Source organism: Staurois parvus, unplaced genomic scaffold (genome assembly GCF_062004578.1).
Source record: "Staurois parvus isolate SC_StPar_1 unplaced genomic scaffold, SC_StPar_1.0 ptg000014l, whole genome shotgun sequence".
In the NCBI taxonomy this organism is placed as follows: Eukaryota; Metazoa; Chordata; class Amphibia; order Anura; family Ranidae; genus Staurois; species Staurois parvus.
In genome coordinates, this window is record NW_028317810.1 from 9,860,945 (window position 1) to 9,885,300 (window position 24,356).

At 41.6% G+C, this 24,356-nt stretch overlaps 1 protein-coding gene across 1 annotated transcript in view; it reads left to right on the forward strand.

The window, feature by feature from the left end:
* The first annotated feature begins 4,677 nt into the window (after window positions 1–4,677).
* Window positions 4,678–24,356, forward strand: part of LOC149473521 (phosphatidylethanolamine-binding protein 1-like) — a 29,687-nt gene continuing 10,008 nt past the window's right edge. The window contains exons 1-3 of the mRNA XM_089677269.1: window positions 4,678–4,864; window positions 13,502–13,608; window positions 22,058–22,158. Coding sequence (XP_089533395.1) covers window positions 4,730–4,864; window positions 13,502–13,608; window positions 22,058–22,158 — 343 coding nt within the window. The 5' untranslated portion in view covers window positions 4,678–4,729. The remainder of the gene's footprint in view (window positions 4,865–13,501; window positions 13,609–22,057; window positions 22,159–24,356) is intronic.

The following is a 24,356-nucleotide window of genomic DNA, read 5'->3' on the forward strand; positions in this document are numbered from 1 at the left end:
TCTATGTGTGAGGAAAAAATGGTCAAAATTTCATATGGCTACAATGTTGCATGACTGCGCAATTGTCAATCAAAGTGCGGCAGCGCTGAAAGCTGAAAATTGGCCTGGTAAGGAAGGGGGTATAAGTGCCCGGTAGGCAAGTGGTTAATGAACTTATCAACAGGTGCACTAGAGGAGCAACAATGAGACGACCCCCAAAACAGGAATGGTTTTACAGGTGGAGGCCACTGACATTTTTGCCCTACCCATCTTTTCTGGAAAAACCCCAGGACACCATTCATTATCTCATTAGGCGCATGCCCCGATGTTATCATGCCCCGACGTTATCAGACATGCATACCATTTTGACTTGCTGCAATGAAATTTCAGCACAATGGACTAGCCTGCTGCATCATTTTTTTATTTTTGATTTTTGGGGTGTCTTTAAATTCAGTCTTCTGTAGGTTGATAATTTTCATTTCCATCAAATGATGGGGCATTCTTACGTTCCTAACACATTACCTAGTCCATTTCAGTATGGATATCCAGCATGATAATTTTCCCCATTGAGATCTGATGTGTTTTCAAAGTGTTCCTTTAATTTTTTTGAGCAGTGTATATATGGTCTGGTCTCCGTTTCTGTGAATAGAAACATATATTTGGTTATCTCAGCTGCAGACTCCTGGCAACTTGTTAGATTTGGGTTTCATGAGCATAATGGTAGTTTTGGAAGCCGTCAGGATGTGTAGATAGAGAATACAAAGGGTCCAAGGACAGAACCTTGGATGACCCCTACAGAAGAGAAAAGGAGGAGATGGAATTGCAGTTGACACTGAAGGAACACTTTGATAGTTAGAAGAGGAACCAGGAGCAGAAACTTGGAGGCCAAGGGAACTGAGTTTTTTTCTGAGGAGCAGGTGGTCCACCTTATCAAAGACAGCAGAAATCTCTAATATTATGAGTATGGAGTAATGGCCATTGGTCTTGAAAGATAGTAAGTCATTATTAAAACTCACACCTTTCCTGCCCTTGTCACTTCTGTCTACAACAGCTTACTCTCACACTCATTGAACACACTTGCTCCCCTCACTACTCACAGAATCAGACCCCAACCACTTAAGCCATGCAAACTGAGGACACCAGAAATCTCAAAAGATCAAAAGACATAGTTGTGCACTTGTGTGACTGTGGCATAAAGCTAAAGCCCTGCAATGCTTCACCCTATACAAATCTGCTTCCTTAAAACACAATTCCTTCCTGCAAGCTAAAACAAACCTATTTCATCATTCTCAAAATTACCCTTTCATCCAGTCCTCAGAGGCTCTTCCCTACTTTCAACTCCCTACCACCTCTACTCACTAACTCACTCACTGACCAGTAGATTTCCAAGATTTCCAATTATTTAAAAAAGAGGATTGAAGAAATTTGTTATGAGATCTCCACTGTCCAAAGATTTTCCTCTGACATGTACCACCACATTTTATACATTTTTTTACCCTGTTACTACAGAAGAGGCCCACCTAGCCACCTGTCCCCTGGAGCCCATTCCCTCACAACTAATACAGTCATTAAGGGGTAAAGTTTAATACTAAGACCTACTTTTTTGCATATTAATTGGAATAAAGCCACAATTAGGACAAAAATGTAGAAACATCTGACTGTAACCCCAACTGTAAAAACCTCAAAAAGAGCAAGAGGGGTGAGGATGATGGTGTGGACATGAGTGTCACATTTTGAAGAAATGCCCTGAAAACCTGGAGTTTCTCCTGGAAATCAGTGATGGCTGGAAAATATGCGACAGAGTTTTTGATTCTACAGTGCTCTAAAGAGCACTGTATTCCAGAATTTGACCACCAGGAAAGGGGGGCTAAGAGAAGGAATACCCATAAAATCCACTGCACTATTACAATGCCTAACTATCTTTCAACTACAAACAACAAATGCAGAGAACTAAATTGGGTTGAATATATGAAAACATCAACTGTTCTGTTCTTGGATCTAAGTTCATGTTTACATGGAAATATTTTTTACAGACTGTTACACACAGAACTGAGTTCCATGTGTGATTCATTATTCTCATTATCCAGCATTGTTTAGTTTGGAAAATGCATACTGTCAAACATTTGGCCTCATTGCTAAAATATTTTGGAGAGAATATTTCTCCAGTTCCAATCCCTCATCTGTTATGGCACAAATTTGGTGTGCTAGCATTCTCCAGCTGATTGCAGAACATTATTTAAATACATTAGAGTATTCCTGATGATATTTTTGATTTCTTATTTATTTATTTTATAATAAACCTTTCAGATTAATCTGTGATCCTTACTATAACACTATTGAAGCAATTTCTGAATGTTAAAGGAGAGGGACACCTACCTTAAAGAAGTACTAAAGTCACATTTGTTACATTAGGTATTAATAGAGAGCATTAATCACTGACTCAAAATGCTGTATTAGCATTGTTGAAGTATTTTGTCTTACTGTGAAATGGTGTGCATATCCTCAGTCCATCACTGTAGTTGCTTTTATCAGTATTTCAGCTCTTTCTAAAAGCCAGCAGAGGGGTGCTACATGAGCTTCCTGCTGATCGCAAAAGTGAAAGAACACACCGACGGGTACCCCTTAGATGTGCATGTTTTAGAGAATGGTGTAGACTTTAGCTATGTTGTCTACCCATCGGGTACCAGATAACATTCTATCAGACCTTCATCTGGAATAATAACTAATCTGCATGTTTACGTGAGTCTGGTCAATCGCAGGTCTGGATGCCCTGGTAGAGTGGTGGACTGGTCCATAAATATAGGAGCGTCAGGCTGATAGAGGAGTCAAGTGGAAGATGGAGAGCTGAGGAGACTGTCAGAGCTTAGGAGGGGTCCCCTAGGTCTGGGGGGGGCAGTCTCCAAGCTGGAGTCGGACTGACTCAAGAGGATACATTCAGCAGTGCAGCATGAATGGAATAGACACCTGGAGCAATGGAAGCAAAGACCACAGAGTAAGTACATCAGCACGCCTTGGGATCCACAAGGGGAAAGACTGGCACATGCAGCAGGTTTCCAAAGGATAGCACTAGGCTCAATCCTTTATCCTTGTCCAGGGAGATCTTCCGAGCAGCCAGGAGAGCTGGTAGTGTCTGCAGGCTGTGGAGCTGGTGGCAGTTCTACAGGGGGAGTGGAGACATCTCTGCACATAGTTACAAGAAGCTAAGCTGATTTTGAGGGGCTGCTAGTTTCTCGCCCATAAAGGGCTGTTGCTACTGATCTTTTGCACTCTGAGTGTGCTTGGCCAGCTACTTATTACTTTCTCCATGCATTTTACTATTTATCATAGTGCTCCAGTGGCATTTCATTTATGAATTTATGTACTCTGGGTCATGGTGGACATTTGCTATATATTGAATTGGCTCACATACTGATATTTGAAAGGCAGATTTGTCAATATTTGCATTTTAACTTCATAGGAATTGCTTTCCCAAAGATATATACTTGTGCTTGCAATCTCTCCACATTCCCATTTTAAGTGTCGCCCTGACTCATTAGCCTTTCTGGACATTTAGGTCTCTTTAACATGAACGGTTATATTTCAGCTTTCAGCCAAACTTACTTTACCACAGCTAAATGCAGACAATGCATCCTTATGGCTCCATCCACACACTGAGCTTAGCAATGTTTTCATAAGATATGATTTTATGCGTTTAGGAAAACTAAAGTGGACAGCATCCAGGAGCGATGTACCAAGTGATCTCTGTGCCAGGAGTGTTGGAATTTAAAAATTAAAAAAACATGCATTTACAAGCAGCAGAACAACCGCTTGTATGAAAGAGGCTTTAGGCTCCATGTACACTGGAAAGCAAAAATGCGTGTAAAGGTTTAAGCGCATTTACACGTGTTTTTGCCATGTTTAGCATTTTTTGGCCAAAATGTTCCTCTCCTGAATGCGATTCTTCTGCATTCAGGAGAGGGATGTTTAAGGGTGGAATATTGCAAATTTTCTATATTATAGTCAAAAGTGGCTCATTGGTATTTTGGTTGTTCAGCATACTGCACTGTTATCATTAAATCCTTGAATTTCTAAAAAGTAAATACCTACGCAACGTTTTTTTTTTGTTAAGGGTGGAACATTGGCTTTTTGGTCTATTTTGGACATTCAAGATAATGTACTGTTGCCAATCAAGTCTTTAACCATTGATGTTCTAAACAAGAAAACATCTATGCACTTTGAAAAAAAAAAATTGCTTCCTACTGTTACTTGCACTGCTTGATATGTATGTTTAGTTTGCTGCTGATTCACTTCATACTGGTTTACATTACTAGCTGCTTTGTTTGAGTGGGTGATAGGAGGGGTTTTTGCAGTACAAGACTTTTGGCCCTGTTCCTAGATCTCTGTGGTTATTTATCTTCCATCAAATAAAATGGAAAAAAAAACTATTTTCTAATTGGCAACGGCTGAATCTGAGCTCTGAGACATGTCCAAGCTTTTATCAGGAATCAAAGGAAATACAGATTTCTTCTACTCTGCCAATGGAAACATTCGAATGAATAGGCAAATGGAGCACACCTATTCCAAAACTACAGCCAAAGTATGATGTCTGCTGGCTGTGATCACCAATAAGACATCTCAACTTTTCCCAGGTCTCCCCTTATTGGTTGCCGCCAGGGAGGGGAGGGGTGCTTGCTGTCATTTCTTAAACTCAGTGGGCTCAGCAGCACTCTCAGTTCTACTGCAAGTTATTGTGCTGTGTCTGGTATTAGAGATGCCTGTCGACCTTGCGGGGTGGGATGAATCCCTGGCACTTTATGAAGTGGATGAAAAGCCCGAATATCCGTTAGTGGTCACGTTTGGATCGGTTACTGTGAAAAAGCTGGGAGAAGTCCTTACACCTTCTCAGGTATGCAGCAATGCAAAGCTACATTATACTGTATAAACATGACATGAATATCAATATTATATATATTACAAAGAACAGTGATGCAGTAACCAATCAGATTTCATCATTAGTTTATCTGGTTGACTGCTGTGGTTTGCTTTGCTTATCTTTACTGCTCTGCATTACTCTGCCTTCTATGTTCTGTAGTGAATTGTAGAAGTTTTAAATGTTTTCATTTTTATTCTGATATGGGACACATGTTGTTTAATATGTGTGATTTTTTTGAGGACTGACAGTTGTTCATAGACTGAGAGTGATTTGTTGTGCAGCAAAGCATTGGATGATCAGTGTGAAAGCAGAAAAGAATTGTATGATCAATGTGAAAGCAGCAAAGATTGGGTGATCTGGGTGAAAGCAGCAAAGCATTGGGTGATCGGGGTGAAAGCAGCAAAGCATTGGGTGATCTGGGTGGAAGCAGCAAAGCATTGGGTGATCTGGGTGGAAGCAGCAAAGCATTGGGTGATCTGGGTGGAAGCAGCAAAGCATTGGGTGATCTGGGTGGAAGCAGCAAAGCATTGGGTGATCTGGGTGAAAGCAGCACAGCATTGGGTGATCTGGGTGAAAGCAGCAAAGCATTGGGTGATCTGGGTGAAAGCAGCAAAGCATTGGGTGATCAGGGGGAAAGCAGCAAAGCATTGGGTGATCTGGGTGAAAGCAGCACAGCATTGGGTGATCTGGGTGGAAGCAGCAAAGCATTGGGTGATCTGGGTGAAAGCAGCAAAGCATTGGGTGATCAGGGGGAAAGCAGCAAAGCATTGGGTGATCTGGGTGAAAGCAGCAAAGCATTGGGTGATCAGGGTGAAAGCAGCACAGCATTGGGTGATCTGGGTGAAAGCAGCAAAGCATTGGGTGATCTGGGTGAAAGCAGCAAAGCATTGGGTGATCAGGGTAAAAGCAGCAAAGCATTGGGTGATCTGGGTGGAAGCAGCAAAGCATTGGGTGATCCGGGTAAAAGCAGCAAAGCATTGGGTGATCTGGGTGGAAGCAGCAAAGCATTGGGTGATCAGGGCAAAAGCAGCAAAGCATTTGGTATTCAGGGTGAAAGCAGCAAAAAAATTGGTAAACTGGGTAAAAGCAGCAAAGCATTAGGTGATCAAGGTAAAAGCAGCAGAGCATTGGGTGATCAGTTTGAGAGCAGCAGCAAATCATTGGGTGATCAGGGTAAAAGTAGCAAACCATTAGGTGATCATGGTGAAAGCAGCAAAACATTTAGTAACTGGGTAAAATCAGCAAAGCATTAGGTTATCAGGTTGAGAACAGCAGCAAAGCTTTGGGTGATCTGGGTGAAAGCAGCACAGCATTGGGTGATCTGGGTGGAAGCAGCAAAGCATTGGGTGATCTGGGTGAAAGCAGCAAAGCATTGGGTGATCAGGGGGAAAGCAGCAAAGCATTGGGTGATCTGGGTGAAAGCAGCACAGCATTGGGTGATCTGGGTGGAAGCAGCAAAGCATTGGGTGATCTGGGTGAAAGCAGCAAAGCATTGGGTGATCAGGGGGAAAGCAGCAAAGCATAGGCTGATCTGGGTGAAAGCAGCAAAGCATTGGGTGATCAGGGTGAAAGCAGCACAGCATTGGGTGATCTGGGTGAAAGCAGCAAAGCATTGGGTGATCTGGGTGAAAGCAGCAAAGCATTGGGTGATCAGGGGGAAAGCAGCAAAGCATTGGCTGATCTGGGTGAAAGCAGCAAAGCATTGGGTGATCAGGGTGAAAGCAGCACAGCATTGGGTGATCTGGGTGAAAGCAGCAAAGCATTGGGTGATCTGGGTGAAAGCAGCAAAGCATTGGGTGATCAGGGTAAAAGCAGCAAAGCATTGGGTGATCTGGGTGGAAGCAGCAAAGCATTGGGTGATCCGGGTAAAAGCAGCAAAGCATTGGGTGATCTGGGTGGAAGCAGCAAAGCATTGGGTGATCAGGGCAAAAGCAGCAAAGCATTTGGTATTCAGGGTGAAAGCAGCAAAAAATTTGGTAAACTGGGTAAAAGCAGCAAAGCATTAGGTGATCAAGGTAAAAGCAGCAGAGCATTGGGTGATCAGTTTGAGAGCAGCAGCAAATCATTGGGTGATCAGGGTAAAAGTAGCAAACCATTAGGTGATCATGGTGAAAGCAGCAAAACATTTAGTAACTGGGTAAAATCAGCAAAGCATTAGGTTATCAGGTTGAGGAACAGCAGCAAAGCTTTGGGTGATCGGGGTGAAAGCAGCAAAGCATCAGGTGATCGGGGTGAAAGCAGCAAAGCATTAGGGAATCGGGGTGAAAGCAGCAAAGCATTAGGTGATCGGGGTGAAAGCAGCAAAGCATTATGGGATCGGGGTGAAAGCAGCAAAGCATTAGGGGATCGGGGTGAAAGCAGCAAAGCATTAGGGGATCGGGGTGAAAGCAGCAAAGCATTAGGGGATCGGGGTGAAAGCAGCAAAGCATTAGGGGATCGGGGTGAAAGCAGCAAAGCGTTAGGGGATCGAGTTGAAAGCAGCAAACCATTTGGTGATCAGGGTAAGAGCAGCAAAGCGTTGGGTGATCAGGGTGAAAGTAGTTGGATGATCAGGGTGAAAACAGCAAAATATTGGGTGATCTGGGCCAAACCAGCAAGCATTGGTGATCTGGGTGACAGCAGCAAGCATTGGGTGATCGGGGTGAAAGCAGCAAAGCAATGGGTGATCTGGGCCAAACCAGCAAGCATTGGGTGATCAGGGTGAAAGCAGCAAGCATTTAGTGATCGGGTGAATGTAGTTGGGTGATCAGGGTGAAAGCAGCAAAGCATTGAATGATCTGGGCCAAACCAGCAAGCATTGTTTGATCAGGGTGAAAGCAGCAAGCATTTGGTGATCGGATAAAAGTAGTTGGGTGATCAGGGTGAAAGCAGCAAAGCATTGAATGATCTGGGCCAAACCAGCAAACATTGGGTGATCAGGGTGACAACAGCAAGCATTGGGTGATCGGGTGACAGCAGCAAGCATTGGGTGATCGGGTGACAGCAGCAAAGTACTGAATGATCAGTAGGAAAGTAATAAAACATTGGGTGATCTGGGCCAAACCAGCAAGCATTGGGTGATTGGAGTGACAACAGAAAGCATTGAATGATCAGTGTGAAAGTAATAAAGCATTGCGTGAGCGAGGTGAATGCAGCATATCATTGATGTAAAAGCAGTGGGATTAGGTGAGCGCATTGTCTGACTGGACAAGTGGGAGATTATGTGACAACCTGCTTGCTTAATTGAAAAAAATGCAAGGCTTTCTATAAATAGCGTCTGTGCTGAGGAAGCGACTTCTTGTGTTCACTAAGTAGTGGGGCAGCCACTTGGCACTGGACCTAAAAGACAATGAAGATCGCTAAAGTAGTTGCAACTGCTTCAGTTGTGCTCTGCTTCCAGGGGGATTGGTTGACCTTATAACGTAAATGGAAAACTTATACAGCCTATTTGACTTTATTTTGCTTTTGTTTTAAATTTACACAGTTTTTGCAAAAATCCTTTAGTGACTTCTACTTAAAAAGGCTGCAATTTATTTCAATGTTTTTCTATTTTGGCTTTTTGACTGTATCTAACTGTGATCTAATTGCAGTGTGTTACCTCTGCATTATACACTCACCGGCCACTTTATTAGGTACACCTTGCTAGTACCGTGTTGAACCCCCTTTTGCTTTTAGAACTGCCTTAATTCTTTGTGGTATAGATTCAACAAGGTGATGGAAACATTCCTCAGAGATATTGGTCCATACTGACATGATAGCATCACACAGTTGCTGCAGATTTGTCGACTGCACATCCATGATACGAATCTCCTGTTCCACCACATCCCAAAGGTGCTCTATTGGACTGAGATCTGGTTACTGTGGAGGCCATTGGAGTACAGTGAACTCATTGTCATGTTCAAGAAACCAGTTTGAGATTATTTGAGCTTTATGACATAGAGCATTATTCCGAGATGGTATTCTGCATACCTTGGTTGTAACGAGTGGTTATTTGAGTTTCTGTTTCCTTTCTATCATCTTGAACCAGTCTGCCCATTCTCCTCTGACCTCAAAAAGGCATTTTCATCCACACAACTGCCGCTCACTGGATGTTTACTATTTTTCGGACCATTCTCTGTAAACCCTAGAGATGGTTGTGTGTGAAAATTCCAGTAGATCAGCAGTTTTTGAAATACTCAGACCAGCCCGTCTGGCACCAACAACCATGCCATGTTCAATATCACTTAAATAACCTTTCCTCCCCATTCTGATGCTCAGTTTGAACTTCAGCAAGTTGTCTTCACCAAGTCTAGATGCCTAAATGCATTGAGTTGCTGCCATGTGATTGGCTAATTAGCAATTTGTGTTGCCAAGCAATTGAACAGGTATAGCTAATAAAGTGGCCGGTGAGTGTATACGCAGTATCTTTTCTTATAGTTGGATATATATTTGACTTGAGCTAAACATTTAGGTTGACAGTGACTCGGGTAAACATTTTTGTTGACAGTGACATGGGTAACCATTTTTGTTGACAGTGACATGGGTAAACATTTTTGTTGACAGTGACACGGGTAAACATTTTTGTTGACAGTGACATGGGTAAACATTTTTGTTGACAGTGACATGGGTAAACATTTTTGTTGACAATGACACGGGTAAACATTTTTGTTGACAGTGACATGGGTAAACTTTTTTCACCTGTAATAACACTTGATTTTAAAACTTAATTTTCTTTGCCACCATCTAATATATTTGTAATGGAAATATCATTGGTGAAAATGTAATGCTAAAGGAGCAGTGCATTGACTGTTTGGGGGGAAGTTACATATAAATTAATCCTTTACTTTTAAAATGTCATCTTTATGAACTTGATTCTCACTAGAAACTGTGGGGGTTATTTACTAAAACGGGAACATTCAATATCTGGTGCAACTCTGCATAGAAATCAGCATCCAGATTTTATTTCTCAAGCTTAATTGAACAAGTTGAAGTTGATTGGCTACCATGCACAGCTGCACCAAATTCTGAGTGTTTCAGTTTTAATAAATCAAACCCTATGCGCCTGTGTCAAAATAGTGGTTAGAGTTCTTATAATATTATAAAGGTACTTCAGTGTCTTGTGCATCAGATTGACAAATTATCATAGTTTTGATGCTAAATGATTATGTGTGCACTTTACATATAGGATGTTTCACAACCATGTGCTTACTATATGCATCTATTGACCAGGTCTAAAATGCATCCTAATCATTTGTATGGCAGATGTATGGGTTCCTTGAGTTCATTGCACTCTCAACTGAACTGTCAAGCCATCAAATGGCTAATCACATGTGCAGTACAATGACATCAAACAGAGGCTAAGATAGGAGCCTCCTTGGCTGTAAAGGATAAGAGTGTTTAGTTCCTCTTTTAAAATGGAAGCATTTTTGCTCATAGTTCAGTTTTCAAGGTTTGCAAAAACAAAAACTACACACTAGTGGTTTTTTTAAATTATTATTATTATTGTGGGTATTTATGTAGCACTTTACATACTGTACATTCACATCAGTCCCTGCCCTCAATGAGCTTAGGTTCCTATCTCACATGCATACTGACTTGGGCCAATTAACCTACCAGCATGTCTCTGGAGTGGGGGAAGAAAAGAATGTAAGCACAAGGAAAACATGTGAACTCCATGGAGATAGTGTTCTGACAAGGATTCCAAACCAAGGATTTCTAGTACACCAAGGCAGAAGTGTTGACCACTAAGCCACTGCTGTTGCTCATTCATTTGGATGGGATGCAGTTTTGTATATGAAGTGTGGCTATTACCATATATATTCCACGTCACCATGTAAAATGCTGCCAGAAGATGAAATCTGATAAGGTAGTTGTGAGATTATTTATACAGCTGCTCTCCATGGTGTCAATAAAACTATTCGCTCCCAAATGTAAGGGTTCATGTTTTATTTTCATAGAATATTGAATTGCTGTGGATTTTGTTTTTCTTTTTTTTCTTTCATTAATCAACAAAAAAATACCTTGGTGTAAAAAAAAAACCCTACATAATTTAATCTTTCATGGCAGTAAAACTTTCAAGGGGGTAAATACTGTATATAACAGTTCAGATGATGGAGATGGTCTGTTCCTGCCTTATTCCAACAGCCCCACGTAACACTTCTGAGAATTGTGCAGTTGAGGAGTGCTGATAGAAGGTGCAATTGATGTTCAGTACATGCATCCTAATTTGTTGTGTGTAGAGGAAAGGAAGGTGTTAACAGCCTGTCTGTCCCTTCAGCCCATCAGTCACATTGCACAAATAACCCCAGCAGGTCTCTACTGATAAAAAAATATTTTTAACCACTTCCTGTCCGGACACTTTTACCCCCTTCCTGTCCAGGGCAATTTTCAGCTTTCGGCGCTATCACACTTTGAATGACAATTGCGCGGTCATGCAATACTGTACCCATATGAATTTTTTACCATTTTTTTGAGACAGATAAAGCTTTATTTTGGTGGTATTTATTCACCGCTGGGATTTTAATTTTTTTTACTATGTAAATGAAAATGTCCAAAAATTTTGAAAAAAAGTGTTTTTTTTAATACAATTTTGCAAATAAATAATATTTCATCATAAATCTTGGCCAAAATTTATTCCGTTATTTTTTTAGTAAAAAAAAAAATCCAAATTAGTTTATAACCAAAAATTATAATTTTTAAACATTTTTTTTTACATTTTTATTTTATTTTTTTTATATTATTATTTTTTATTTTTTTTTCCATACTGTCACCCTAGCAGTATAGTGTCACCATGGTGACACTGTACTACTTGTGGGGGGTGATGAAGATTTTTTTTTTTTTTTTACACTGATTGCTTTTATACCCATATAGGATGTAAAAGCAATCATTTCTCTTTCTCTCTGTCTGCATTCTTGCAGTCATTGAGAAATACTGAGTGAGCTGTGATTGGTCACAGCTTGTCACATGGTACAAGGCTGTTGTGAATAGCCTTGTACCATGTGACCTCTGTGATCATTCACAGATTTCACACATAGTAAGCAATGATGTCACAAGTGACATCTTGCTTACTACTTTGCATGTGATCACTGATTCACCAATCAGTGATCACATGATCGGAACCTCGTACAGAGGTCCCGTCCGACGATCGGTGTTTCACTGTGTCCGGAGGACACAGCAGGCACCAGATCGCGGTGGTGCGCGCTCCCAGGGAGCGCGCACAGCTAGAAAAGGCGGGTGCCATTTAGGAACGGCAACCCGCCCCTGGACTGCCACCGCCCTGCCGTTTATAAACAGCAGGCGGACAGCAAGAGGTTAATAATTTATGACTAGTCTAGACCAGTGGTTCTCAACCACCAGGCTGTGGCCTGTTGGCGGTCCGCGGCCTCCTTCCGCTTGGGCCTCCAGCCAGCTGCACAACCCCTAACTTAACATAGTTCCTTCCAGCTCCCACTGTGCCCCTAACATTCCATTATTGCCCACAGTGCCCCACAACCCCTCAGTGCCCTCCAGGCCCCTTGAGAGCCCTTACTTCCCACAGTGCCTCCCAACCTCCCACAGTGCCACCCATCCTCCTTCAGTGTCCTAGCATGCGGCTGAGCCTCAGCTCCCAAGAATGCCACTAATCTAAAGTGCCACTGCAAGACCCCAACCTCCTCCAGAGACAGATTACTTCACAGTTGCCCCCAGTTCCCTCCAGATATATACATTTGAATACAGTTTGCATTCCCATACTTTTAATCTGTGTGTATAAACATTTCTTTTACTATCGGGACATGGAAGGTTTTGTAACAATATACCAGGCTTGTTCTGCACTTTGTTTTACCATAGTAAGGAGTACCTCAGACTCTGTAGGAGAATTGCTAATAGTAGAGAACAAAAGAAAAGAGCGCACCAACCTTGCGCATTACCTCAGTAAACAGTTCATGAATTTATTGATAAATTATACTCACAAGAGTAGCAGTAAAAAAAACATATAACATCCAAAACCAACACAGGGTTAAAAGACACATGTGAGTTCCATCCAGAAAGGAGATAAACTCTTGGTCAAGCTGACTCGTTTCGAAGGGGAGGTCCCTTCTTCCTCACAGCTAGTCACAAAGAGATAAGCCACCCCTCAGTATAATGTTGCTTTATTGTAGGGCCTACCCTACGTGGGGGACAGCCTCGTTTTGGGGGGGAGGTGTTTTTTGGCCTAAATGTGTCACAACAGTTAGTAATATTAATAATAATAAATAATACTATAATTACCATACAAAGCATAGATAAAAAACATAATATGATCACAATGGAAAAGGATAAAGCAGAAAGATGATGCTAATATCAACGTAAAATGACATTATAATTAAATGTAAATTAAAATGAATGGAGAATTGCTAATGTTTTAAACTATTTTGTCATATTGTTTAGGGGCCTGATTATCTGCCTCCTTTCTGTTGCAATAGAGGTGGCCTTCCTCCTAACTTCTTCTTACCATTATGTGATAATTTGTCTCTTACTTATTAATGATATTGGCCTGACTACCCAACATCCTGGTGACACTAATGTGGAACCTTGTCCCATCTGCTGACCCTGTGTTGCTGAACCCTGAAAAGCATGGTTATATGATTATACTGCTTATATAATAAATAATTGTTTTTTTATGGTGTCTTTTAGGTGAAACAAATGCCATCTATTAGTTGGGAGGGCATGGACCCTAACGTTTTGTATACTTTTATTTGTACTGATCCTGATGTACCTTGCAGAGAAGACCCCAGCATTGGGTGAGAAAAATATGCTCATACAGACAAAATGCTACTTCAGATCCGCCAGTCTCATAGTAAAATGTCTCTTAAAATGTTTGTCAGTGTTATTAAAGAAAATGGCACTCATTATTGATGTAAGGAGGGAATGTAGTCAACGGGGTGGCCACTCTTTCATTCTCACAGCCTGGCTTAAGAAACAAAAGGGTTTATTTACTAAAGCTGGAGAGTGCAAAATCAGGCTCATGTCTACATAGAAACCAATCAGATTCCAGGTTTTATTGCCAAAGCTTAATTGAACAAGCTGAGGTTAGAAGCTGATTAGTTTCTATGCAGAAGTGAACCTGATTTTGCACTCTCCAGCTTTAGTAAATAAAACCCTATTATAAGGTCATCATGAAGCTTTTCTAACCACCTTCAGCTCACGGTAATAGTCTGACTTTACTGGCATTGTGACTTTCTTTAACAGAGAAAAGATGCTCAATCAGGGTGGAAAGTACCTAGACTATCTTCCTATAGAATCAGACCTAAAACAGGCCTAAAACTGTTAATTTAAAGGTATGTTACATATTACACACATATTCACGGTGTAACATGTTGCAACTGAACCAGAACCTTCCCCCCCCCCCCCCGATACCCCGTTGTGACAGTTAGCGGGGGATCTTCTCTTCTCCCCCCCACTAGATGTCACAATCTAAAATAAAGCGCAGCTGTGCGGGGCTCCGCTCCCCCGGCCGTGTCATCTATTCACAGTGCAGGGGCGTCCCTAGGGTTGGTGTCACCCGGTGCAATAACACTTGGTGACACCCCCTCTGACGATCCCTACAGAATGGATCGGATCTGCGGATTGAGCATAATGGATTGGACTCCGATCCATTATGCTCCCCAATCCTCAGATCCGATCCATCCTGCGGGGATCGTCGGCATGCAACCTATACGGTAAGCCGACGAACTCCGCAGGATGTATCGGATCCATCCTGCGGGGATCGTCGGCTTACTTTATAACTTACCTTTTCGTGGAGCGGGTCCGGAGTCACCCCGTGCAGTAGGTGTCACCCCATGCAGGCTGCACCCCCTGCACCTGCCTCGGGATGCCACTGTCAGTGTTCTGTGAATGGGAAAACTACATATCCTTGAAGTTCTCAATTAACCGTTTCAATACCGTGTGATTTTACACCTTCCTGCCCAGGCCATTTTTCAGGTTTCAGCGCTCTCACACTTTGAATGACAATTGCGCGGTCATACAACACTGTACCCAAACTAAAATTTTATCATTTTCTTCACACAACTAGAGCTTTCTTTTGGTGGTATTTAATCACCGCTGGGGTTTTTATTTTTTGCTAAATTAACAAAAAAAGACCAAAAATTTTGAAAAAAAAACACATTTTTCTTTGTTTCTGTTATAAAAGTTTACAAATAAATAATTGTTCTTCATAAATTTAGGCCGAGATGTATTCTGCTACATGTCTTTGGTGAAAATAACCCAAATTAGGATGTATTTTTTAGTTTGTAGGAAAGTTATAGAGTTCACAAACTATGGTATAGATCTGAATATTGATCAATCCTGAAGTACTGACAGCCAATCTAATTTCTTGAGGTCCAAGAATGTCAGAACAGTACAGATATCCCCCAAATGACCCCTTTTTGCAGAGTAGACAGTCCGACGTACAGTGGAACCTCAACTTACGAGTTTAATTCGTTCCGTGGCCGAGCTCGTAACTCAAAATGCTCGCTCGTTAAATCAATTTTCCCCATAAGAAATAATGGAAACGGCCGTAATCCGTTCCAACCCTCAAAATGGCACCTCATATTTTTCATTTTTCTTGTTATTTCATAAGGAAAAAAGCTTTTTACATAACTAATATTATATAAAAACAAAATAGAAAGAAAATATGAAGATATAATAAGGTTGTATACAATTTACTTACCTTGGAGATGATTTTTGTTTTCGCTTAATTCTCATCACTCTCTTCACTTTCACTAGTTCTTGGCCTTTTTGCCACACTTTGCTCACTTCGAGCTGAAGGCCTTTTCTTAAGAAACATGTCTAAGGAAGTCTGTTTCATTCTCCCTTTGAGAATGTTTCTGAAACGACGTAGGCACGTGTCGTTGAAAAGCTCTGTCGCACGACTCGTTGCAATTTTTTCAGGATGGTTCTTTTCAACAAAACCTGCCACCCTCTCCCACATTGCCAAAATATCCTTGAGGTCTTTTGTACTGATTATCTCTGGCTCCTCTCCCTCCGAAGTAGCTTCAGTTAATGCTTCTGTGTGCCGTTGCTCTTGTAACTCCTTTAACTCGTCAGTCGTAAGTTCCTCGGAGTGCTCCTCAACGAGTTCCTCGATGTCTCTTTCATCCACCTCCAGACCTATAGTCTTGCCAATGGACACGATCTCTTCCTCCACTGGCTCCTCTTCTTCCTCAATCTCAAACCCTTCAAAATCTCTTTCAGCCACATTTTCAGGCCACAGCTTCTTCCAAGCAGAGGTCAAGGTCCTTTTCGTAACCCCCTGCCAGGCAATATCGATGATTTTGAGGCCTATTGCTATGTTAAAATGCTCCTTCCAAAACTCTCAAAGGGTGAGGTTTGTGTTCTCCGTCACCTCAAAGCAACGGCGAAACAGGTGCTTGGTGTAGAGTTTCTTGAAATTTGATATTACCTGTTGGTCCATTGGCTGGAGAATAGGGGTGGTGTTTGGAGGAAGGTAGAGAACCTTCACAAAATTATACTCATCAAGTATTTCTTCCTCGATCTGTGGTGGATGTGCAGGAGCATTGTCGAGGACGAGAAGGGCTCGCAGGGGCAGGTTGTTGTTCTTCAAATATTTCTTCACCGAAGGACCAAACACAAGGTTTACCCAGTCGATAAAGAACTGCCTGGTGACCCACGCCTTAGGGTTTGCCCTCCACATAACATGGAGTTTCTCCTTTATTATCTTGTGTGCTTTAAAGGCTCTGGGGTTCTCCGAATGGTATACGAGTAGCGGCTTTATTTTGCAGTCACCACTCGCATTGGCACACAGGGCGAGGGTCAACCTATCCTTCATAGGTTTGTGTCCTGGCATCCTCTTCTCCTCTTCAGTGATGTATGTTCTCCTCGGTATCTTCTTCCAGAACAGCCCTGTCTCGTCACAGTTGAAGATTTGCTGGGGGATGTATCCTTCTTCCTCGACGAATTCTGCGAAAGTTTTCACAAACTCCTCTGCTGCCTTTACATCAGCACTTGCTGCCTCACCATGCCTAACAATGGAGTGAATCCCCGTCCTTTTCTTAAAATTATCAAACCAGCCCCGACTGGCTTTAAAGGATTCCTCCTCCGTTGAAGTGCCTGGGGTTTGCTGTTGTAAATCTGAAAAAATACTGCGCGCCTTCTCGCAGATTATTCCCTCGGTGACGGTATCTCCGGCAAGTTGTTTTTCCGTCAGCCACACCAACAGCAGATTCTCCATCTTCTCATGCACATCTGTACGGCGCTTTGAAATAATCTTGACACCTTTGGCTGGCTTAATTTTCTTTAGGGACTCCTTCTGTTTTAAGATGGTGCAGATCGTTGACGTTGTATGGTCGTAGTGCTTGGCCAGTTCCTTTACTCGCATGCCTTGCTCATGCTTCTCGACGATTTCAAGCTTTATTTCGAGGGACATCATCCTCCTCTTCTCGGTACTCGCACTACCACTTGCTTTCTTTGGTGCCATGGTTACAACAAAGTTAGAAGCTGGGATTTCAATCACGTGTAGACAGCGAGAGAGAGAGAAAGGCTCGGAGATGGGATGCTGTGACTCATACCCTCTGAGCTGCGCGCGCCTTGAAAATATACACTTAGAGCTGCGCGTGCCTCGAACTCGTATCTTAAAATTCTGCTCGCGTGCCGAAGCAAAAAATCGCCCGAGCGACTGCTCGTATCTTGGAAAACGTGCACGTTAGTTCGCTCGTAGGTTGAGGTTCCACTGTACTTCATAAGAGGCATGGCGAGTTTTTTGAAGTTGTATTTTTTTGTCATAATTTTTCGGAAAATGAAAAAATTAAAAAAATTATTTTCACTATTTTTTTTTTACATACTGTCACCAGTGCAGTACAGCATCTTCAGAAAACTGGCATGGCGGTGAACAGGGACACTGACTGGTGACAGTATGAAAAAAAAATATATATATATATATATTTTTTTTTTATTATATTTAATTTTTTATTACATTTTTTAAAACATTTTTTATGATTTTTTTTTCATATTTTACTATGACCAAAGTAGTACAATGTTACCATAGTAACATTGTACTACTTTGGGGAAGTGATCAGTATTTTTTTTTTTTTTTTTTTACACAGTTTGCTTATAGCAAAGAATTACTTTGCTATAAGCAAGCATTTAGCTGAATGAAATCGATTCATTCAGCTTTTTTTTCTTTTTTTTTTTGTGCTTAGCTGTGATTTGGTCACAGCTAATCACATGACATGTGCATGTGATTAGCTGTGACCATTCACAGCTAGGCACTAGTATACAATGGATGGCATCATGAATGAAGCCATCCATTGTATACAACTATCATGTGACCTGCTGTGATTGGTCACAGCAGGTCACATGGTACCAGCTACGGGAGCCGGTACTCGGATCTGTCATCGGCCGTGTCCGAGGTGCACGGCTGGTGACAGATCGCGCTGCTGCGCCGCTCTGCATTAGTGCAAACTGCGCATGTGCGGGAGCACGCCAAATGGCGTGCACCCGGAATACAGGAGCGCATTTGAAGCCGCCAAACGGCCATTGGCCGGGCGGCTAATGGTTAACTACCAGGGCACTATTGAGGACTGTGGTTGTTCATTTTTTCTGTGTATCTGCCTGCTCATACGAGATGTGAGCACACAGAAACACTGAGAAGCCTGCAGGAGTCCTGCATGGCACCCACGATCAGCAGCTTTACAAGCGCCAAATAAAATAATTATAAATTCACTTTTTTTTTCCTGCAAAAAGATGTGCATTTATTTATTTTTTTAAAGTAAACATCCTTTAAACCCAAAACCAAAAATGTGATCAATTGCACCCTATTAGTATTTAACTGTATTGGCTGCATTAGTTTTTTTTTTTCACATGATGATCTGGCCGGAAATACACTTCCACTCTTAGGCTGTCTCCACTCTACTGAAGGAGCAATGGAGATACCTTTGGACAGCAGCATTGTCAATCCAGGGAGAGGGTAGTGTTAGGGTTCATGTACACTGCAGATGATAAACTGACGTTCAGGAGCTGTTCAGTGGTTTTTTTCAGCAGCCCCTGAACTCTCCCTAATGTTTTCCTACGTGTCCATGTACACATCCTCGTTTACAGTCGTTTACAGGCAGTTGAGTTTACAGTAATTTTTATGAACGCAACAAACTTGCCTTCAGACGTCGATTTTATCGCGTTTATAAGCGTTTGCGGTTGAATTTTTTTTTTAACTCTTCCAGTTCCCAATGCTGTTCAGAGCCTTTTTTCATCATGAAAAATGCATGCAAAGAGTTTTCAAGGTACTCAAATGGACAAAATACTTAACACAGGATGTTCCTACCAAGCCTGCCACACATTGTAATGACCAATTCACACCTCAGAACTCTCCCACCCTTGGAAACAAAAGATATGTTAACCTCCCTGGCGGCATTCCAGAGTGTAGCTTGGGGTAAAGTTTCAGCACCACAAGTGGTAACCCCGAGCTACACTCGGGAATACCTTGCAGCGTTGCTCCGGGATCTCTTCTTCACTTACCTTGTCCTGAGCTCCCGCGATGTCCCTCCTGCAGTGTCCCCGGCAATGTAATCTGGCGGATGCCGGCATCTGTTTTCTGGTTTCCGTTCCCTGCAACGTCGGGACGTACGGGGACGGAACGGCAGGAAATTTAAAAATGTGAAAAAATGACATTCACTAAATACACTAAAATCACATAGTAAAACATTACTGTATCAGACCATTTCAAATACATTTTGTCCCGAGTGTTTTGTCCTGTGTCCTGCCTGCATTTTTACTGTTCTTTCTGCCTGGAAACTGAGAAACATCCATGGTGTCCAAAAAGCGTCCCTTTAGGTCAAAATCGGTTTTAGACCAGCTAGAGAACAGCGATAGTAAATTAGAACCACTTGCAGAATTGAGTGATAATGATTTGTGGGGAAATTCATCATCAGACACTGAAAACGATTTTGCGACTTTGCTCAGTGATGTGCGAACTTGGCGCTATATTTCAAATTTCAGTGTTTTTGGTTTGATTATATTATTGAATTAAATTTATTATTATATTATTATTATTTATGATTATTTATTAAATTATAATTTACGATTTGGTGTTTCAAATTTTAACATACCCGAGATGTTTACTAGACTCTTGTTCAGACAGATTTCAGTGAGTTATTCCTAAAAATTACAGGCCTACAATAAAAAAAATACATATTTCCATGCAAAAAAATTTACCGCTTTGAGCACAGAAATATGGACATAATCAGACCACTAGGGAGGCTACTGACCATTCACACCTCAAATTCCTTATGAAGACCCCCTGCCAGGTGACCTTAATGACTCACTCCAGCAGCCACATTTCCCACCCTTGGAAACAAAAGAAATGAGCAACTCAAGCCTAATTATCTCAACACATACTGCTGTGTCTGCTTCTACTGTGTGTATTTCTCTGAAAAAGTCTGAAATAGTTAATAATTTACCACTTTTCAGTGCATTCTGGGCATTTGGGAGGTTCTCCTGTGCTTATCTTTAAAAAATGCTTTTAAATGCAAACGCGCATAAACGTGTTATGCAAACGCGGCTAAATAGATGTTTTTTAACCTACTTTTTCCAGCAGTTAGTTTCCATCGTTCAGAAACGTCCCGTGTACATGGGGCCTTAGATTCACTATAGATGCACAATTTAGATAAAATTGACCAACAAATGAAAGCCAAGCTCCAGCTAAGTGTTCATGCACTTTTATTTTTTTTTCTTTCAGCCACCAGGCTGAACAAAAAAAAACATGCTGATTTCCCCCCAGCTAGAACATTGTATTCTGACAGTTGTGCCAACCGCTGTCAGAATACACTGATCAGCGGTTACAGCTGAATGAGAAAACATTTTCGGTGTGCCCTTTCTGATTGTCAGTTTTTGTTTATTTATGTAAGGCCCGGTTCACACTAGTGCAGGCTGTGTGGCCCGCGTTTGTGAGGCCATGGGAGCCCATTCATTTGAATGGGCTGCTGTACCTGCGTTTCATACAGGAAAAGGTGCGTGCATGCACCTTTTACAAAACGCATCCGCAGGGAAGCTGCATGCTCTTTTTAACCATGCAGTTTCTGTGCGGTTCCCGAACCCTTCATACTTCTCTCTCAAACATACTGTCTGTATTCACACCCAAAGCATTTCTCACTACACATACTCTTAGGCTCCATGTACATGGAACACTTCTGAACGATGAAAACTGACTGCTGGAAAACATTAAAAAAGTCTGTTTAGCCGCGTTTGCATACCGTGTTTATGCGCGTTTATGAGCGTTTGCGTTTAGAAGCTTTTTTTTTAGGATAACTTCAGGAGACCTTCCAAAATGCCCAGAAAGCACTGATAAACCACTAAAAAATTAACTATTTCAGACATTTTGAGAGAAATAAGAGACAGAAGCAGAGAGAGCAGTATTTGTTGAGATTACCTGTCTTTTTTTTTTTGTAGTGTTTGGATGTGTTCCAGCTCATTTCTGTGCAGAAATTATTGCAGCAGTGTCTAACATATTTTCTTTCATGCAAAACCTCAAAGTATGATGTACCAGGTCCACTTGAGTACCGGGAAAACGCTTTGCATGCATTTTTCATGATGAAAAAAGGCTCTGGACAGCATTGGGAAATGGAAATGTTAAAAAAATTTCAAACAAACGCTTATAAATGCAGTTAGCCACGTTTACAAGCATTTCGCATTTGAAACACTAATAAAATCTACTGCTGAACGCATGTTTTCTGCGTTCAAAAAAACCGACTGTAAACTCAACTGCCTGAAAACAACTGTAAATGACGATGTGTACATGGACACATAGGAAAACATTAGGGGGAGTTCAGGGGCTGCTGAAAAAAACCGCTGAACTCCTAAACGTGAGTTTATCAGCTGCAGTGTACATGAGCCTTTACATACTTAGTAACAGCTATCTAAGAAGAGATTTACTTCACTTTGGAGAGATTTGCTTTTACTTCCTGATGTGTCTATTGTACAGGAAGTGAAGGGACATCTCTTGAATGGGTCACAGATGATAAAAAACAATGCCATTTGGGCATACCGGAAGAGAATGAGAGCTGCTGCAGGTATGTGCCTGCACTTTATACCTAGTAGCAACTCTTGTTTAAGTGATAGTCTTTTCAGGGCTGGTATGTAGCACACAGTGTTGATTTCATTATTCACAGTCATCAAACTGCACAGAAACATAACACTTTTTTTTAAGATATACACAACTTTCTTTCAAACTTATTGAATTTACGTTTTTTTTTTCCTTACAAGGGAATGGCATCACTGTATAGTGGTAAACATGAAAGGAAATGACCTCAGCAGCGGCTGTACACTTACTAAGTATGTCGGCTCCGCACCTGGAAAAGATACAGGTTAGTTTCATCTCATACATGTTGAATTAAAAATGTCAATAAGAGCCGTGCTTATTCTGGATATCCCCGGCACTGTTTTCCCTAAAATGCTGAGATTCCCATTACCTGTTAGGGCTCGTTCACACTTGACTTATGTCTAACTCTTACCAAAGGCCCCTATAGTGTTTGACAGGCGTTTGGGAAGTTAATGCTCCTTAAACGCTCCCCAGACACTCGCCAAACGCCCCTTGCACGGTTTTGAGGCGTTTGATAGGCATTTGCCAAGCGTTAAAACTGCACCACAAATGCCTATAATGAAGTTAAATGGTATTAACACCGCACACACACCTTGTAACCGCCTCGCAAACACCCTGCAAACGCCTGCCAGGCATTTGAGGAGCGGCACCATAGACTTGAATGGGAGACTTCAACTCCTCCTGACTCAACATGAGGCGTCAGTTTTGCCGCGACGCGACTGTAACGCTTCAGTGTGATCAGCACTGCGTGCTGCCATATGCAGAATTTTCATAGGCATTTGAGAAGCATTAAAAACGCTTCCCAAACACCTGTCTGATGCCTGCTGACCAAGCTAGTGTGAACGTAGCCTTAATGTAACTGTGGGTAAAGGATTATAACTTTTTTTTTTCTATGGTTGAACTGGATGAACTTTTGTCTTTTTTCAGCCAGACTAACTATGTAACTATGTAACGTGTCTCTGAGGCCTTTGCAGCAATAGGAATAGGCAGGAGAAATATAACCCCAAATGTAAACCCAACAGGTATGACCTTTCATGTCCTACTGTAGTAGAGAACAAAAACAGAGCGCACCAACCTTGCACATTACCTCAGTGTCACTCTGAGAGTCTCGCCTTCTGATAGGATTCGCACGTGTCTCCTTATCGTAGGATTCGATTTTGGATTATATATGCCTGTTATATTGCTACTTTTGTGAGCATATCTCCTAAATCCACTAAATGTTTACTGAGGTAATGTGCAAGGTTGGTGCGCTCTGTTTTTGTTCTCTACTACAGTTTGTATCGAGCTTCCCCAGCTTCGTGTTGGAGCTGCACAACCTTTGATCGGTCTTGGACGAACTTCCATATACTCTAGTATTATAGGTCCATCAGCCCTCTACTGATCTGGGTCCCTGAATGCAGGAGGTGTTGCATCTGTCTCTACTTTCATATCCTATTCCAATCCATTATAATACCTTACATAGAACATGGAACAATTAAAGTCCGTACACTTTTAAAAAGACATTAGGAGATCTACATATAAAACATTTGTTGGACGAATGTCACAACCATTCATGCAGACTGCTTGAATTTTGGCTGTTATTTCTAGTGGCTAAATGGTTAGTACTTCCACCTGGTAGAACTAGGGTCGTTGGTTCAAATCCCAACCACGGCACCACCTGCCTGGACTTTGCATGTTTTCCCTGTGCCTGCATAGGTTTCCTCTGGGTACTCTGGTTTCCTCCCACCCTCCAAAGACATGCTGGTAGGTTAATTGGATCCCGTCTAAATTGTTCCTAGTATGTGGATGTATGAATGTAAGTTAGGTACCTTAGATTTTACACCCCTTGAGGGTTAGAGACTGATGTGAATGTACAATATATATGTAAAGCGCTGCGTAAATTGACAGCACTATACAGGTGAAACTCGAAAAATTAGAATATCGTGCAAAAGTTCATTTATTTCAGTAATGCAACTTAAAATATGAAACTAATATATGAGATAGACTCATTACATGCAAAGTAAGATAGTTCAAGCTGTGATTTGTCATAATTGTGATGATTATGGCTTACAGCTCATGAAAACCCCAAATCCACAATCTCAGAAAATTAGAATATTGTGAAAAGGTGCAATATTCTAGGCTCAAATTGTCCCACTCTAATCAGCTAATTAAGCCATAACACCTGCAAAGGGTTCCTGAGCCTTTAAATGGTCTCTCGATCTGGTTCAGTAGGAATCACAATCATGGGAAAGACTGCTGACCTGACAGTTGTGCAGAAAACCATCATTGATATCTCAAAAGGTAATTGCAAAAGAAGTTGGATGTTCCCAAAGTTCTGTATCAAAGCAGATTAGTAGAAAGTTAGGTGGAAGGGAAAAGTGTGGAAGAAAAAGTTGCACAAGCAACAGGGATGACCGCAGCCTGGAGAGGATTGTCAGGAAAAGGCCATTCAAAAGTGTTGGGGACTTTCACAAGGAGTGGACT